General features: G+C 38.1%; 1 protein-coding gene across 23 annotated transcripts in view; it reads left to right on the forward strand.

Moving 5' to 3' along the window:
• Positions 1–17,868, forward strand: part of PTK2 (protein tyrosine kinase 2) — a 151,238-nt gene that overhangs the window by 105,232 nt on the left and 28,138 nt on the right. For 14 of the 23 annotated variants that reach the window (XM_085539299.1, XM_085539296.1, XM_085539293.1 and 11 more), the window contains 6 exons: positions 6,482–6,538; positions 8,985–9,082; positions 11,575–11,659; positions 14,373–14,473; positions 15,638–15,753; positions 16,952–17,052. In XM_085539299.1, coding sequence (XP_085395425.1) covers positions 6,482–6,538; positions 8,985–9,082; positions 11,575–11,659; positions 14,373–14,473; positions 15,638–15,753; positions 16,952–17,052 — 558 coding nt within the window. Of the gene's footprint in view, positions 1–1,659; positions 1,744–2,914; positions 2,933–6,481; positions 6,539–7,921; positions 7,943–8,984; positions 9,083–11,574; positions 11,660–14,372; positions 14,474–15,637; positions 15,754–16,951; positions 17,053–17,868 lie in introns of all 23 variants that reach the window. The other 9 variants (XM_085539291.1, XM_085539290.1, XM_085539286.1 and 6 more) reach the window with 4 other exon arrangements.

Here is a 17,868-nt window from a genome sequence, read left to right on the forward strand (position 1 = left end):
ATTCTTCATTTAATCTAGCAGAACAGTGGCACAAACGGTAAAACAGTGAGTCACAAACGACATTTGAAACGCAGAAGACAAGTTGGTCTGAGTATCATCAGTCATCAGGATGTGCTGAATTAAAAGACCGTTTCATTTTGATGATTGCTTCTTATGACAAAGGTGGGTCAGGTTTCAGCCACCTTCTGCTTCCGGATAAGAGTAGCAGTGCTGCAGCATTTCAGGCTTGAATTCGAGTGGGCAGGTCAAGAGTTGAAGCATCTCTTCCCTTTCAGATAGCTTGCATTGCTTCCAGTCACTTTATACCTGTTCTTCTGTTTCACTGCAGCGTATTGTATGCCTTTATTCTTATTTCAATACTCTCTAAAAACAGCTGTAGGTCTTCTTTCTGTTTGCACTGTGTTTGAAGCTTTGTTATGAATGTTACCTCAGCCTTGTATTAGAACATGTGATACGAGGAAAATAGATCCCTATGATTCCATTAATGTGTTCATTCACATAAATACTGGGAACAAACTTGTAAGTTTGCCCTCTTTGCATCTCCTTCAGTGTTTAACATTGATTGATGTTCTGTCACTTTCAGTGGCACATTAGTTTTCACAGTTGATGAATCACCCTGGCAGTTTTTAAAGTGATGTTTTGGGTACAATAATAAATCATACCCACGTGTTTTACCTTTACTATCTTAGCAAAGAGGGGATTCTACATTGTAGGAAGTTATCCATTAGATTTGCATGCATAAAATTCAACATTGTACCCTCCAGCTGGTGTTGGGCCAGCATGCTGCTCCTACATGGCTTGGGCTCTCAGTTCTTCCTGCAGCCTATATCAATCAGTCAAGGCAGCTGGACTTCACTCCTTGATTTTGAAAGGGAGTATCAGCAGCTGGGTGGGAGTGCTTTGATTGATGCACATTTTACATCGCCTCTCCCACTTCCAGAGATAGAGGGGGGGGGGAAGAGGTGAAAGCAGAGAGCAGTGAACAGATGATGAGAAACAAGAGGAGCAGTTATACTCAGATTCCTAGTATCATCCTGTTTCCTTCTTTCTCACTTGTGAAGTCAGTCGTGGCTTTCTTGTGTTCTCTCCTGCTTAGAAATCTCTCTCTTCCTGCTAAGCACTTTGCTAATGAAATGCAGTGTTGTATTTCAGTGGAGAAGAGAAATGGTGCTTTTTCCTTATTCTGCGTAGCTGTGATATGTGAAATAATTGTTTCGTATGAAGTTCTTTTCTCAGGGTCTGGGAAGTCAGTATGACATGTTTAAGTCTGCCCACATCACTTAGAGTTTTAGCACAGCACATTGGAGACAAGCTAAAGTGGGGAGCTTATGAAAGCAGGTTGTGCTTCTGGGATGGACTGTAGCTCTGGATTGTGAATGGGTGGTTTAGGTAGTTGGCCAAAGCCAGTGTCTTAACAGAATCTAGTCTCACTTTTTAAAAGTGAAATGGGAATAACTTATTGCTGTAGAAAATAATTTGAAGGAAAGTGATTGCACTTCAGAGTTTCAAATACATTCGTATATCCATTTTGCATGTGCAGAACTGTAATGTAAACCTTTATTTTTATGTTCGTTCGCTGTAAATGTTCTCTCCAGCCTCTTATTCTTTTATTTCTAAATAATTTGTTTTTCTCTTTCCTTTTCTTGCCTCTTTGTAAAGGAGTCAATCACTGTCAGCATAAAGTAAAGAAAGCTAGACGCTTTCTCCCTTTCGTCTTCTGTTCCCATGAGCCGCCACCTAAGGGTACTGCACTGCTCTTTGTATAGGCTGCCTTATTAACCCCAAAGCTGAAATACTAACTCAGTTAATGTTTGCTTTTTTTTTAACTACTTCAGGCTCAGGTAAACAGAGTTCCAAGAATAATCTCATTAAATTTCTTCTACCCCTTCACTCTATGAATTGGATCTTCATGCAGTGTCACAAACTTGCTGGTCCACGTCTTAATGAGAGGCATTGTTTTAAGCATCACATGCTGCAATTACAAGCGTTAACGTTTTCATTTCTGTATCTATTCTGGCCATGTATACTCTTGGTGGGTTTTCTGTTAATGGATTTTTGACTTCATTCTTGGACCCCTGATACAGCATGCTCATGAATGAAGTAGAATAGCAACAGTAAGCATCAACTGGGATCACTTTTAATTGAATACAGTGATGCTTGTGGCTTCGTGCTTGTTCAGCGCTTGTTCTGGACCAGTTTGGCTTTGTTAGGGGTAAGAAGAATCAAAGTAACAGGTGCGTTACTTCTACAGTATTAACATGCAGATTTTAAATAAGTAATATCTAAAATGCATCAGCTTGTGCTGTAGTTATTGGCGTGGAATGGGGCCATTACAGAAATGCAGGCTGTGGTGCTCATTGAACAGCTTTCCTGTAGAGTTGCTCACTATAACTAGTACGCTGTGTATGATTAATGCTTAGATTGTTCCATTTCTTACTTATGTTTTTGTGATAGCACAGGATTGTGTTTCCTTTCAGAATAGTCAGCCCCAACCCTAGTTATCAAAGATCACATGTGTACATGCCAGAGCCAAATTGGAACAACCCATCTGGCTGTAGGAGATCCAGTCAGTAGCAAAGGATTAAAGAACAACAGGATTTGGTATTTCCTTATGCATTAAAACAACCAATTCCACTTCCACATTCAGATTTTCTGTAATGTTGTGTTTAAAAGTCATTAAGTCCGTTTCATCATACAAGCTTCTCAGAACGTATCTTTGTCCCTTGGGTTTTAGGTGAGAAGTCTTAAATTCCGCTACTTTTCTGGTTTCTCTTGAGTCAGGTATATAAGATAACTGCAATCTGAATACTTTTGGATTACTCATGAATTTAATAGTATATTTTCCCCTCCCTTTCTCTGTCCCTTCTCTCTCCCCCTGTTTTTCTCTCTCCTTGCATGCCACCTGGATCTGCAGATGAAATTAGTGGGGACGGTAATATGTTTTCTAGTCTGTGTGTTACTAACGTGCAATATGCAATTCTTACATCCATATAGCAGTTAACGCATATTACAGTAATCAATTTTATACATATTTTAGTATTAAAAAAAGCAGTCTGTCTTGGACATTAGCCAATGAACATTGTACTTTCCAGGCTGTGCAACCAGTGCTTTCTGCTAAACTGGAATTGAAAAGGGGAGATCTGTTTCAAACGCACAGGGATGTGGTATTGCATGTGTTTGCAATGGGAGTTCTGGCATGATGCAAAGAAAGCTCATAGGTTTTCAAAACTGTCCATTCAGTTTGATTTAAATGACTACATCACATGCTTGCTTTGGCCAGTGAATGTGTTCAGTGGCTGCTATACAGCATGGGAAATGAGTCTGCTGAGGAGAAGCTTTGAAGTCATTGATAGTCCACTACTGGATATTGGAAAAAAAAGTCAATCTGATACTGCTGGTGGTGTCTGTGTCTTGATTCTTATAAGCAGGAGGCACTGCTTTTTATGTTCATTAATTTGCAAAGGAAGACGATAAAAAGAATGATCAAAAGCAATGATGTTTTGTGGCTTTCCTCTGAATGAACTGTGAGAGGTTGATATAAATTTACACTTCCTTTCTCTCTTTGTGGTATAATATAAAGTATTAAGGTAATATTATCCCTACTTTGTTCAATTTCTTAAGAACTTGAAAGGCGTTTTTTCAATCATCAATTCAGAAATTGATTTGCAGATACATATGGGTGGGTTTCTTACTGGTGTTACTCTTCTAAAAATTATGGGCTCTGTTAAATGGAAAAATCACAAAGAAGGAATTTTAAAGAGCATTTTAAAATAAAGGGTGAATTATTATGGAGGTAATGCACTGACATTTAATAAATGTGTTCAGATTTCATGAAGTTCAAATTGGCCTACTCATCTAAACGTACCAAGGGCCTTGAAAACAGAGTAACTCCTGGAATCCATGCTTTACTGTGAGGGTTCTTTAGGGAATGTTATAGCATGTCCTTCTCCATAAAGAGCCTACAGAGCCTTGCCCAAGTGGGCCTGGCTTTTATATCTCTGAGCAGATGAAGTCTCAGTCTTAGCTGACTTGAGTAGTCTCTTAAAGTGTGGCTCTGTCCGTGGGTTATGGAGGTTGGTTATCTCTTGTAGAGAGCACTCCAAGTCACTGTTAATGCCTCAATTTATTTATTTTTCCCCTCTAATTCCTAGAAATGATGCCAAATGTGTATATTAATTACGTTCTGCATTCTCATTGTGTGTTCCTCTCTGGAGTGTTAAGTGTGTAACAGGAAATATTTATGTATTTAATAGGAAACATTTTATTTATTTAGATTGGCTATGAGGACCCTTTTAATTTCAGGACAGGTATGAGCAATGTCTTAAAAACCATGCAGCGCTCTGCAGTGTCACGATGATGCTTATGAATGAACTTCATTAAATTACAGTAGGGAGGTGAACGAGCCAAGTCATTTGTCACATTCGTAAGCGCTGTTCCATGAACAAGCATGACAAATGATTTAGTTTTCCAAAGAACAGTGTGACACCACTTTACTATCGAGACTCCTTAAGTTCTTCTTGAAGTTGTTTATAATACCTTTCATTCAGTCCATATTTTTAAACAGATGGGTAAAACTCTTTGGTGTCATCATCAAATAACAGCTTGCAACACTGATGTATATCTCAACACAAGTTAAAAATATCTTAAAAAATATTTATTATAAAGAAGCAGAGTGATTAACTTCATAACAGTGATGTAACACTCATGTTTTCTTTCAGATGTTTGCTTACTTTTCAAGTGAGCCTAGAGCTTACCTTGCTGTTAAAACTTCAGTTTGTTTTACTAGGAGAAAAAACATACCAAGAGATTAGAGATGAGAGATGTAGAGAGTGGTGACACACTGGAACAGTTTGCCCAAGGAGGTTGTGGATGCCCCATCCCAGGAGGCATTCAAGGCCAGGCTGGATGTGGCTCTGGACAGCCTGGTCTGGTGGTTGGTGACCCTACACACAGCAGGGGGGTTGAAACTGGATGATCACTGTGATCCTTTTCAACCCAGGGCATTCTATGATTAGCTCCCCTGAGTGTGCTACCAGTTCTTGTGCACTGTCTTTATAATTCATTGGATTTTTGTTTGGTGATTCTGTTTTGCTGTGTGTCCCAAACAGAAATTGCCAAATACAAATTTAGATAGCGTAAAATTTGCTGTTTTTACAAGACTGGATATTCCTACAGGGCTTTGGAAAAAAAAAGCTTTAATTTTGTGTTAGTACTAAGAATTTAGGACCATAAGTCTATATTTAATTGCTAAAGTGCTTTGAGCTTCAAATGCTGTAGGTAACCTTAAATTTTCTATTTGCTGTATATTGAGTTTGTTTGAAAATCTGTTCTTGTTTATGAACCTGTATAATATTTAGGAGCCTTGCTCTGCTTTCAGAGTTGGTTTTGTTTGAACTGAGGGCTGCCACCAAAAAGGATCATCCCAACCTTTGCTTTGCCCCATTCACTGTTCAGAAAGCACAGCTGTAGAATTGATGCAGAGGAGCTTGTAGGATTGTGCATATGGTCCAGGGTAGAAGAATTGAATTGTGCCTTTCAGAGGCAGCCCAATATGTAATCAACTGAAAACAGCTGTTAAAACCTCATACTGGACTTGAAATTACTCAATTTTGAGAACCTCCATGCAATTAAAGTTGGTGAATAGAATTTAACAACTTGGCAGTGGCTGATTATTTCACTGTTGCGGATTGGTTTTGTAAACCCTGGGAGAATTAATGACCATTAGGAAATGATTTACATGGCCTGGAAGCTCTTCAGAGCAACAGAAGGAGCCACAGGGCAGGAGGTGCCACCAGTTACATGAGAACTGATGGTTTAAAAGTCAGAAGTTTTAAACAGAGGAAGAAATATGCTGTTTTTCTGAAAGCTTGGAAAGCTGGGTGTTTTCTAAGGACGCTGATTTGAGACAGCAGGTCTGGTAGGAAATTTCTACTAAACAAAATGAGAGTAGTACAAGAGAAAAAGATCTGTTTGCTTTAGGAAATAGTACAGAAAATTGCTCACCTTGCTGCACTGACAGTAAGTGGGCATCTTTACCATCTGTTTTGCTTGTTTGGCATAAATATTAGCTAACTATTGTTCACACTTTATTGGAGATGAAACAATTTAACCCATTAATAATGTTTTGTGTTGTTTTGTGTCTTTTTCCCCTGTGGTTGAATTTGCTCTTAAGAGGATTTTCTTTTGAAGTCGATGGTTTAGGTTGGATTCAGTTAGAGAACTTAGGCTTTTCTGAATACAAATGAAACTTTCTTTTATTCCTTGTTGAATGCATCGATGTGACGTAGCATAATTGGCACTTGGGGTCATTATCATGCCATAAATTATGCATGAGCAAGTTTTATTCACGCTACTGTAAATGTGTCCCAGCGCTGTTGAAGTGGGGGATTGTGACTTATCAGCTTTGATATATTGGAGATACTGTTTTGGTGAAGTGTTTTCATCTGCTTTTCCCGAAACTCTTTAATTCCTCCCTTTACAGAAACAGATGACTATGCAGAGATTATAGATGAAGAAGATACTTATACAATGCCATCAAGTAAGTATGTTTACTGGAACTTTTCTGTCCAACAGCTTCTTTGGGACTGCATCTTACATTTCAGCCTTAACGATTTAATGTTCTTTGCTCACATATTGCTCGATGATGTTTAAAAGATTCCTAGCTTAAGTATTCTTTTAAGTTCAGGTTGTGAAACTAAGGTTCTGTCATAGCTTTTGGTGTCGTCAGTGACCTCACTGTGAGCTCCCTTTTATGTCTCAAAATGTCATAAAATGGAGATTTATTTTTTACTGTGATGCTGAACACAGTGCATAAAGATTTAGTAAGATTTCTGTCATGAAGGCAAGGAATTAAGAATGCTTTTGGATACCGCTTTGTAACCGTATCCCATCCTCGATCCTTGCTCTGTGTCACACATGCTGTTCTCTAGAGCAAAGTCATCCATACCACATGCAGCTTTATTCAAAATGAAAGACTCGGGGAGCTAAAACACGAAGTTCTTCTTAGTCTTCATCTTTGAAATAAAAAAAAAAGATCATGCATTGGCCACCGCCAGGATCTTGTCATGGAATATTTGGGTTAGGATGTTATCTTAATCTGTCAGAATCAGCTGATTTCACATACAAGTCCATATGCTGATTTTAAGTTACACCTGCAACACACAGGGGTATTTTGACAGCCTGGGATTTCTGTAGCATTAGGCAGTTGGTTCTGTCTGCTTCTAAAGAACGCCTACAGAAATACCAGGTTGGTTTGGTGACAGGGGAGGATGGTGCTGAGCTGATACCATCTTCTGCTGGAGAATCATGACTGTGTGTAGGGATTTCTTCAGGTTTTCATGAGACAGAAGGGTTTTGTAACCACTTCAGTGTTTATTGTATAATATGCTACTGCGGAAAATATTTGGAAAGCAAGAATATATGTTTTCTAGAAGTAAACAATGAGCTTTGAACATCTTGCAGTAAGTTATTACGTAATTCCATTAAAACAATTGCAGGATCAAAAAAAGCGCTATGATAACCTAAATCCTTTCATTCTTTTTTAGCATATTAACTCTGTGTGATTGTCTTAATTATTTTGTAATCTTTTCTTTTAAATTTCCATTGAGCTAATTACTTGTGGTCCAGCACTGGATGACTCTGATCACTTCAGTTTATGCCTTCAGTTCAAAGCTAATGGGATGGGCTGTTGACACCAGCATTAAGTGCTGTGCTGCACTGAAGTGGGTTCAAGTGTTCAGCTCTCCCAGGGCTGGGGCAGCTCAGATCACAAGAACAGACCTGTGACTTTTGCCAATGTAAAGTTAAAATTGCATTTGTACAGTTCTTCCTTTATTTAATGTTAAAAAAGAAATGTTTGTCCTTGACTTGATTTTAAGAAGCTCTAAGTAAGCATTTGATCTTTCTCTTAATTGCACTGCAGAAAGCTATGGAATAGATGAAGGTAACAGGAGATCCTTTACCCATCCTTGTATGCTTGCAGTTTGGAATGATGTGGAATTTTTCCTATTCACTTTCATTTAATAAACATTATGTATCTATAGTTAAACCAACTAGCTTTGGGATTTTAAAGAGGAAAGTGCAGTACTTAAAGCAAGAAATGAAAAGGGCATTTATCACAGTGTTATCCATCTCTAGACTACGTTATTTCTGTAGTATTAATGAAGTGCAAAAAAATCAATCCTTAAGTCCTAAGCTGGTAGCTTATATTTTTCTCTGAGTAATAGAGGTGAAAACATATAATACGGTACATGCTTTTCTGCTGTTCCAGAAATATTTTTCCGTGTCTGCTAGAAATCAAATTGCAAATGAAGTCATTCACTTGCAATTGCTTAAATATTTTTGCCAAAGTGCTGAGGCATTTTCATCAGAAAAACTCTCAGTCTGCTGGCAGTGAAGTTAATAAAATTGCATAAGCTGCAATGCGTTCTATCAATTTTACTTCAATTACAGACTGATGGAGGTGTAGCGCACTCAAAATTCGGCTTTCATTCTACCTTTGTTTGCCATGCTCTTTGTTTCTGTATTTGTTTTCTTGCAGTTACCTCTTTAAAAATTCTCCTGGCTTATTTGATGGTTCCAAGATCTAAAATACCACATAGTGGACTTCTCTTAAACTCATAAAAGCATGTGAACCATGGCTGTGTTTATTATCATCTCTGTTATCCTGGGCTATTCATGTTTTGTCTTTTACTAGCAAGAAAGGTTTAATTATGTCCATTGCATTGAAATAAATAATGCATAATAGTTAAAATTTAAGAAATTATAGTCCACAGTTCCATTTTCAATGCTTTGATTCAAGCCTTTGTTTAAGAGGTTTCCACTGTGTACACAGCATTTGTATAGGTTGGTGTGCAATGTATGTTAATCTTAGTTATTCATTTGTGAGACGCTGGAGTGACTGACTTTGAGTTTGGTAGCTTGTGGATTGTTCCTTTTGCCTTTCCTCCGAGATCTGATATTTTAAGTGCGTTATATTCTTATAGCCAGAGATTATGAAATTCAAAGGGAGAGAATTGAACTGGGGCGCTGCATTGGTGAAGGACAATTTGGAGACGTGCACCAAGGAATTTACATCAGTCCGGTAAGCTTCACTTCTGAAACAAAAGAACAAGCAAACAAACAAAAGCTTTGGATTTAAGATAAATAAAGGTCTGCCTCCTATGCCTTCCAGAACAAGCAAATGTTGATACTGTGGTTTATTTATCTGAATAATCCCCATGTAGAGCATATTCTTCATTTTTCAGGTATCTAAAAAAAGTATCTGTAGACTTGTATATTAGTATATTAGTTATTGCTATTTCTTCAGGGTAAAGATATAAATAGATGCAGAGCCAGCCAGATCTTATTGTGTGACTCACCTCATCGAAACCAGTGGCACTCATGAACTTCAGACTAGTGCTTATGTGTTTTCCAGATTTCAGTGATCAAAATGAAGATCACTATGTATATAGATGAAGAATTGAATTGGGTGCTGGAGGAACCAAAGATAGACCTCTTTTCTTGGAGCTGTTCTGTAAATGGTGTCCATCTCCATTCTTATTCTTGAAAAAGAATAAAATAGAAAATAGATTCTGTTAAGTCATCATGTGCCTACTCAGCTTTCTCTAAATGATAACCTGCTAATTACTTTTATTAATGAAAATATTACCACACCTACATACTCAAATATGTAAAGTGGAAATAGTGAGGTATCATTAAATTTTGATGAAATAAGCATAGACTGTAATTTACATGTCTGGAAGAAATGATAGAACAGGTAACAAATCATTTACAGTAACATGATAGCTTTTCTATCTTTGTGTGTGTCCAGTTCTCATGTGAAAGCACAGGAGAGATGCCTGGGATCTTATTCTGCAGCTCAAATGCCATTTTGAAAGTCTCATTTATCAGTGTTTATTGCACTTGTGAGGTTCTTACTCTACTGATGTTCTGTGTACTGTGCCCAGGGTCCCATCCAACCTGGCCTTTAGCAGCTTGTTCCATCACCTCACCACCCTCTGAGTAAATAATTTCTTCCTTATATCTAAGTCTTTTGGTTTAATGCCACCCCCTCCCCCTTCCCATTACTGTCTTCCCAGTAGGTTCCCCTCTTGCTTATAAGCTCCTTTTAGGTACTGGAATGCCTCGTTCCCCTCAGAGCCTTTTTTTTCTCCATGCTAAATAAGCCCAACTTCCTCAGCCTTTTTTCATGCTGAGAGGCTCTCCAGCCCTCTGATCATTTTCATGGTCCTTCTCTGTACCCACTCCAACAGCTCCACATCTTGGAGACTCCAGGCCTGGATGCAGTAATACAGATGTAGCTTCAACAAGGGCAAAGCAAAGGGGGACAACCTCCTCCTCCTCCCTTCTGCTATCCCTCTGTTAATGCAGATCAGGATACTGTTGGCCTTCCAGGCTGGTTTACATCCAGCTTTTCATCCACAGGACCACCAAGTGCTTCTCCTCAGGACTGCAGTTTTTTGGGAAGCCATTAATCCTTCCCCAGGCCTTGACCAGCATTACTTTTAAAACACTTCACCTGCTTTTCCAGTTCATTAAGAGTTGTCAAAGTGATGCTTGAGCCCAGAATACAGCAGTGGGGATGTGCTGAGAGGGAGCAGATGGAGCCCCCCTCGTGGATGGAGCAACTTCTGTTGCAACTTAATGCAGAGCTGTTCTTGTGAGAGCCAGCAGTCCGTGAGCTTTCCAGCTCATTATGCAGGTTCTGCACTTGCCAAATAGAGATTTAAACTTAAAATACATATATATATACCATTTTGCAAGTAAATTGTGTTTTGAATCCCTGTGAAGAAAGAATGCCAAGAGCTTCTCTAGGAAAGAAACTCTCTTCCAACTCCTCGGTGCTGTCTGTGCCTTAGAAAGGAGTGTTTGTAAGACACACCAAAGGAAGATAAGATGAAAGCCTCCTCCTGAGCCAGGAGGCCTCCTTTGGGCTGTCTGAGAGCTTCTCATTTTTCTGTACTGGGAGGATAAGCAATCAGATGCTCAGATCTGTTTCTGCTTTGGGATACTTGTGTTCTGTTGAACTCAGTTTTAAGCTCTTGGTGTAACTGACTGTGAAGCTCATTTATAAAACCTTTTACTTCACTTTGTAGTTTGAATTCAGTTGAAAAGCTGACTTAATATGTATCCTGTTAGCAGTCTGCTTTGTATAAAGGATTTGAGTCAGTCCAAAGTTATAGCTGGTCTTTGCACTGCAAAAGCCACTAGAAGCCGTTTATTTGGCTTTCCAAGCTGCTTGCAGAAGCCAAGTGTGTATTTCAGGCTTGTATCTACTTGTTCCCTTTAATTGTGCTTCTGTTCTGATATTCTGTAATGCTGGAACACTTAATCATCTTCTGTCAGAATTTTTGTACGAATTCATGTAATTTAAAACAGATTTAATTTTAATTAGACAGAAACGCACACAAAGTGTCTCAGTTATAATGATATTTTAACATGGATGCTTTCAAAATTAAGTTCATAACTAAAGGTATTCTGGTTAATATTCGCTTTCTCTAAGTCAGTTTTGTTCTAGTTTTTAGACCTAATTTTATGTGTTCTGTGTTTCAGTTATTTCTAAATCTCTTTCAGGAAAATCCAGCCATGGCTGTAGCAATCAAAACGTGTAAAAACTGCACCTCAGACAGCGTTAGAGAGAAGTTCCTACAAGAAGCCTGTGAGTATTACATCACTGGCTTCTGTAAATTGTCCTTGGAAAGACTTTGCAGCCGTCTGTGCCGGAGTTTTCTGATAGGAATTTGGTTTATTAATGTATAGTATGGGCTTTGTTCTCTCCTGCAATATATGCCAGGAAGACTGCTTTATGTCTTGGCATTGCCCTTGTATGTGATTAGATGTGGATTATTTGGGCTTTCCCAAATTTCAGCAGTGATGTCTGACTCCTGGAAGACTTCAGAACTGGTTTTGGAGTGTCAAAAATCTGATCTTTTCTTTCCTTCTTAATGATTTTTAATGTTGCAATTCATTATAGCTGGATTTTGTAATGTACTTCTCTACTTGATGTTCTTTTTGTTCCATTTTATTCTAATTGTTTAGAAAATGTGTTCATAGCCAATGGCTTTTTATTTTTGGAATGTCATATGTTTCTTAAATTGCTATAATCCGTTCATTTACTTGGAAAAGTAAATACTGTTGCTTTTAGGAATAACTTAGCAGTCAAAGGTAAACAGCTGTCTCCTAATGTAGAAAGTAACTGCGATGTAGAAAGTAATTTAGTGATACTTTATTAGACTCTTGAGCTCAACAGATCAAGAAACACCAGTATTATAGGCAGACAAATAGTGCTTTAAAGTTTGATTTAATCATTTTTTCTGTTTTTCTTCCTTTTTTTAATAGTAATTCCAACCCATTACGTTTCTCCTTTGCAAACTCTGAGATGTTGCCTCATTGTTTGTAAGAGCATTCTCTAAAGGGCCCAAATCCACCATCCAGACAAAGCTGGCTGTTTTGCTAAAAGCTTTAGACATTTTTCTTTCCTTTAGTAACGTGTACGTACACAAAAGCTTTGCAAATTCAGACCTTCAAAGTATGACGGAAAGATCATACTTATTGGTAGTATAAATCATACTAATTTAGTACTTTGGGCATTTTAGTTTATTGTGGTGAGCTTACCAGAGCTGAAAAGATTTAGGATTGACTCTTGCATGGAGAGGTTCAGGTTGGATGTTAGGAAAAATTTCTTCTCTGGGAGAGTGGTCAGACATTAGAACTGCCCGGAGTCTGTGGTAGGGGTGGCACATAAGGACATGGGTTGGTAGGCATGATGGAAATGGGTTGACAGTTGGACTAGGTAAGATCATCTTTTCTAACATTAGTGGCTCAGTGATTCTATATGAAAGAAGATATTTCTATCAGTAACATCTGTTTCTTCAATCCTGTCTGCTCTTGCATAGCAGTGTGTTACCATTGAGGCATTTGTATGTGCTACCATATAATCTGCATGGGATTTGTAGGTTTTTATTAATCTTCCACTTACTTTCTTTTTTGGTAAATTGCTTCTTTCCACAAGCTGTTCATTCCTTCTGGAAACTGAATCTTCATGAAACTGAATGGCAAAATGAGTTTTTGAGTTTGTCGGGTAACTCCGATAAAATTAGTCTTTGGGAGATCCTTTCCAGCAGTGAAATATATTTAAAACCGATAAGGCCATGTGAAGTATCAAAATACTTGTGCTAATTCCTTCTCCATTGATATAACCATATTCCTGCTTCATTTTAGATCAATAAAGAAATGTTTATTTCATTCAGTTAGATCAGTATTAGAGAATAAGTAATGGGTGTTTTGTTTCTAATATACATTATTTTTCAAGATTTTAATACTGCAATCACAGAATCATTAGGGTTGGAGAAGACCTCTAAGGTCATCTAGTCCAGCTGTCAACCCATCCCCATCATAGCGCTCTGAAATGCCCTTGACTTCAAAAGGTAGGAGGGAAATTGAGTTATTTAGGAATGGAGTTCCCATTCTATATGTTTTATCAGTTTTTGTTGCCCGGTTGATGTGTCACCATTCATTCTTTATTCTTTTTCATTAATGTGTTAAACTACATGATTGATAGGTTTGTTTGTTTTATTGATTCTTTTCCCTTAGTATTCATAACACATGAATATTTAAAGAGTTTGTTCTTAAGTGGACCCATTTAAGTTTCTGTGCAGTAAAATATGCCAGTGAACTATTACGAGATTAGGTCATACAAGTAGCATTGTCCAAGAACTTCTCTTGGGATATTTCACATTGCAGAATGTATTGGTTATACAACTGCTGTGAACTAGGGTGCAGGAGTAGGATTCAGAGCTCTTCAGAATGGGAATCCAAAGATGCCTACTCTTCTAGTTTATGATTTATTAAAAGCCACATTATTGAGGGACAGGAATTATTCTCAAGCTGTATGTGAACTAAAGCAGACTTGCTAGTTCAGTGATTGCTGTAAAATGAAATTAATAGTGCTCATCATGTGCATGTTGGGAGATGAAAATAAAATCAGAGGACTGTTATTTCCTTTAAGCTAACAAAAATACCTCCATGGAACATTTATAAGCATTTCTATGTCTTAATGCATGAAATATACTGACTGCATTGCTGAGACTGAAAAGTTAATTAAGCCCATAGAAAATAAGACCAAATGTGAGCATAGTTGTTACATGAGGTTGTGTGTTTGTGACATAAGCTAACATACGTCTTTTTAGCCATTGAATTATTCAGTTTTATCCTTCCCCCTCTTCTTCCAGTAGAACGGCACAGGTTCAGAGATCGTACACTGAATTGATTGGTCAGCATGCTCATGTTCTGCTCAGTCAGGATAGAGCTTCTTGATGGTTCAAAACCCCCAAATTTTCTGTAGCATACTGACTTGTTTTTCCTCCTTTCAGTAACGATGCGTCAGTTTGATCATCCTCACATTGTGAAGCTTATTGGAGTTATTACAGAAAACCCAGTGTGGATAATCATGGAGCTCTGTACACTTGGAGAGGTATGAAAAATACTCACGTCTTTGGCCTCTCATCTGGCTTTGCAAAAGACTGAAAAAAACACTTATCTGCACTAAGGCAAAGGCAGACTCGACAGACATGATATCATACTTGTCTTAGAATTATGGACTCAGATACAGGAATGGCAGAACTTGACCTAACTCCTCCAGTGAGGGATCTGCATCAGCTCATACCAAAGTGATTAAGTCACAGTTTTCAGAAGAACTTCAGTTGTTTTTGCAGGGTGTGAGCATGACGTGTGTCAAGGCAGATGATGATAACGAGATACCGTTTAAACAGCATTTGCAAGCTTGCGTTCAGGAAGGGAAATTATGTAGTACCTCTTTTGTTCCTTGAAGGTGGCAGAAGAGGCTTGTGTTGTGTGGGCAGCAACTGAAGGAGATGATAGCAGGGGGGATTTGTAGGAAAGGTAGAAGTGGGTGTTTAAAGCCATCCAAATCACTTGCCCAGTCTTGAATAGTTGCTTCTGGAAAACTGAACTTGGCACATGAAAGCAGGTGGGTTTGCTGTTCACAGACTGAGATGGCTCACGACAATTTACTGACAGTAGTTACAGACTATTATTTTTCACTTCTTGGAAGCTTCCCGAGAAATACTGTACTTTTTCCCTAGGAACACTGAATTTCTGGTGTTTCTTCTTCATTGCAGTGACCCTTGTTAGGCTGACTTTCCTCATTATCATGTCATTTGGATGAATGGTTTTTATACCAAGCTAGATCTCAGATTTTAAAATTGATTTATTTCCTTTGTGCATATCTGAAAATGTGAACTGAAATAATATTTCATCCTGTAAGACTGTCATTTTAATTACTAGCCTGCAATTCATTATTCCAAAAGAAAACCAACAGCAGGCAAAACAAGAGACACGAAAAACTACAGAGGAGTCATTTTCTGTCACGAGATTATAAACTTTATGTCCTGTTGTCCAAATTACTCCTTAAATCCTTGTTTTAATTTATACAGAGCATTTGGTGCCACTATATTGTGTTATTTCATGGCCAGATAGTTTTCTGATCTCATGCAGTCTGAAACAAAGGCAGACCTGATGACACTTGTGTAAAGTTGACAGTTTGAGATGCAGCTTGTTTGAATCCGTTATCGTTCATCCTGACTACTTCCATTTTTTTTCTTCTTTATGCAAAAAGCTGAGGTCGTTTTTGCAAGTAAGAAAATTCAGCTTGGACCTGGCCTCCCTGATCCTCTACGCTTACCAGCTTAGCACAGCACTTGCTTACTTGGAGAGCAAAAGATTTGTACATAGGTAAGACTCTGTGTGTGTGTGTATTTGTTTTTTTATGTAGCAGGTTGAAACATCAAGGAATAAATGTCCTAGATTAGCAGATTGCTGGTTGGGTGTATGCTGGGTGCTGGATACACTTGCTTGAGTGAAAATGCACGATTAACATACATACAGATTTATATTTTAAGCTTATGTAGCAGCGATACATTTATGTTTTACATCCATCTTCATGTTAGTTCAGCTTTTTTTAGACTGATAGCAAAATAACCCCCTTTTCAAGAGTGACACCTGCTGGCCCACTCCTAGATTGACTTGGAGATGGTGCTTCATTTTAATCAGAGGAATAAATTCCATCCGAGTTGTTGCATTGTTGTTACAACATCTCCTACAAAAGCTCTGTCATTTTCTGAACACAGAGAGGTACAGCAAGGGGCAGCTGGCTGCTTAAGCAAAGAACAGGGAGAATAAAATGTTTGTATCACACAACTGCTTGCTTAGCTAAAAAGTGAACCTGTATTTCTATCTTGGTGTGTTTCAGATTTTTATCACCTTTGAATTCCTCAAATTCAGTCGTCAATTCAGAGGACTGAATTTATCCCTGTATTGTGTGCAATTAACAGCTGACAGAATTCAGATTATCGTGAAGCATTTGGACCTTGAACGTTCTGTCCGTGTTTAAATATTTAAGTGCAAATGATATGTAACATATATCGAACATGCATACATATGTATGTGTATGTGCACATTACATATTTATATGTACTTATATAAGTGTATAAGAGTTGTAAATAACAGACCCAGCAGATATTTGAGTTTTGGCCAAGAAGCTGCTAATTTTAACTCTAGCAGTAAAATTTTGTTAGATGACTTCAATTGCATTGTACTGAAATGGGAGGAAGTAGATCATTTCAGGCTGCTGCTCAAGTTTAAGTCTGTAAGCCTGCCAATATCCAGATTCAACAAACGAATAAGGCTGATTCTCTCACCTAGGAAGCTGCAGGAAAAGAATATGGGTGTCTTATTGGAAGCACTGTAGTACCACTAAAACTGGGCTCCTTAAGAAGCTCCTAACAGGACTGCAATGTTAAAGCATTTCCTCACCTCACGCAAGGCAGATTTTCTTCTTCCCATTAATTTGAACTGCCAAAACCTTTTAGCCTTTAAATATTTAAACATAAGTTTCTAAACAACTATAAATACTATCTCCTCTATTTGGCAGAGATATTGCTGCTAGAAACGTGCTGGTATCTGCCACTGACTGTGTGAAATTGGGTGACTTTGGCTTATCCCGATACATGGAAGACAGTACTTATTATAAAGGTAAGTTGGCACTCTGGGTTCATCTTACAAGACACTGCTTTTCCCAGTGCTAAGTTTATTGTCAAAAGGAATTGACCAGATACTCTTGGTCTAGAAGATTTTTTTTTTTGCTTTGGGTAAAATGATTTAAAGTGTTCAAGAATTGAAAAGGTGGCAGTAAAGTCCTACACGCGTGCATCAAAAAGAAGAATCACAGAGTCTGATTTAAGTTGAAAAAGTAGAAATACATTTGGGGGTAAAATTCTATTTGTTTGTTTGTTTTTCATGGTTTTTAGAAGGTTGTCCACATTTCAGACATGTCTGAAGTGATAGTATTGTATTAACCTGAGTATAGAATCATAGAGTCACAGGGTTGGAAAGGACCTACAAGATCATCTAGTCCAACCATCCTTCCATTACCATAGCTACAGCAAACCACTAAACCAATATCTCGTAGCTAATGTAATCTCATAGGAGGTGAAGAATATTCTTGTCAAGATATTTTTGAGAGGCTGAGGCTTCGGTGACTGGTTTATTTTGTTCTGTTCTTTGGAGTTTTTTGTTGTTTGTGGTTTTTGGGTTCTTTTTTTGTAAGGCCAGGCAAGCTACCCTTTTTTCAGTTAACCATTTAAGAATACCTGCTGTGTAACTGAGGTTTTCAGGTCAGTTTCAGATTTAGTAGCAGTACGTTCTGAATCATAAAACCATTAAGTCTGGAAAAGACCACTAAGATCACCAGCCATCAACCCATCACCACCATGACCACTAAAGTGTGTCCCTCAGCGTACCTTCTTCTTGATTACCTCCAGTGATGGTGTACTCCACCACCTCCCTGAG

The sequence above is a fragment of the Coturnix japonica genome, chromosome 2 (genome assembly GCF_054131305.1).
Source record: "Coturnix japonica strain WE chromosome 2, WE-NBRP24, whole genome shotgun sequence".
In the NCBI taxonomy this organism is placed as follows: domain Eukaryota; kingdom Metazoa; phylum Chordata; class Aves; order Galliformes; family Phasianidae; genus Coturnix; species Coturnix japonica.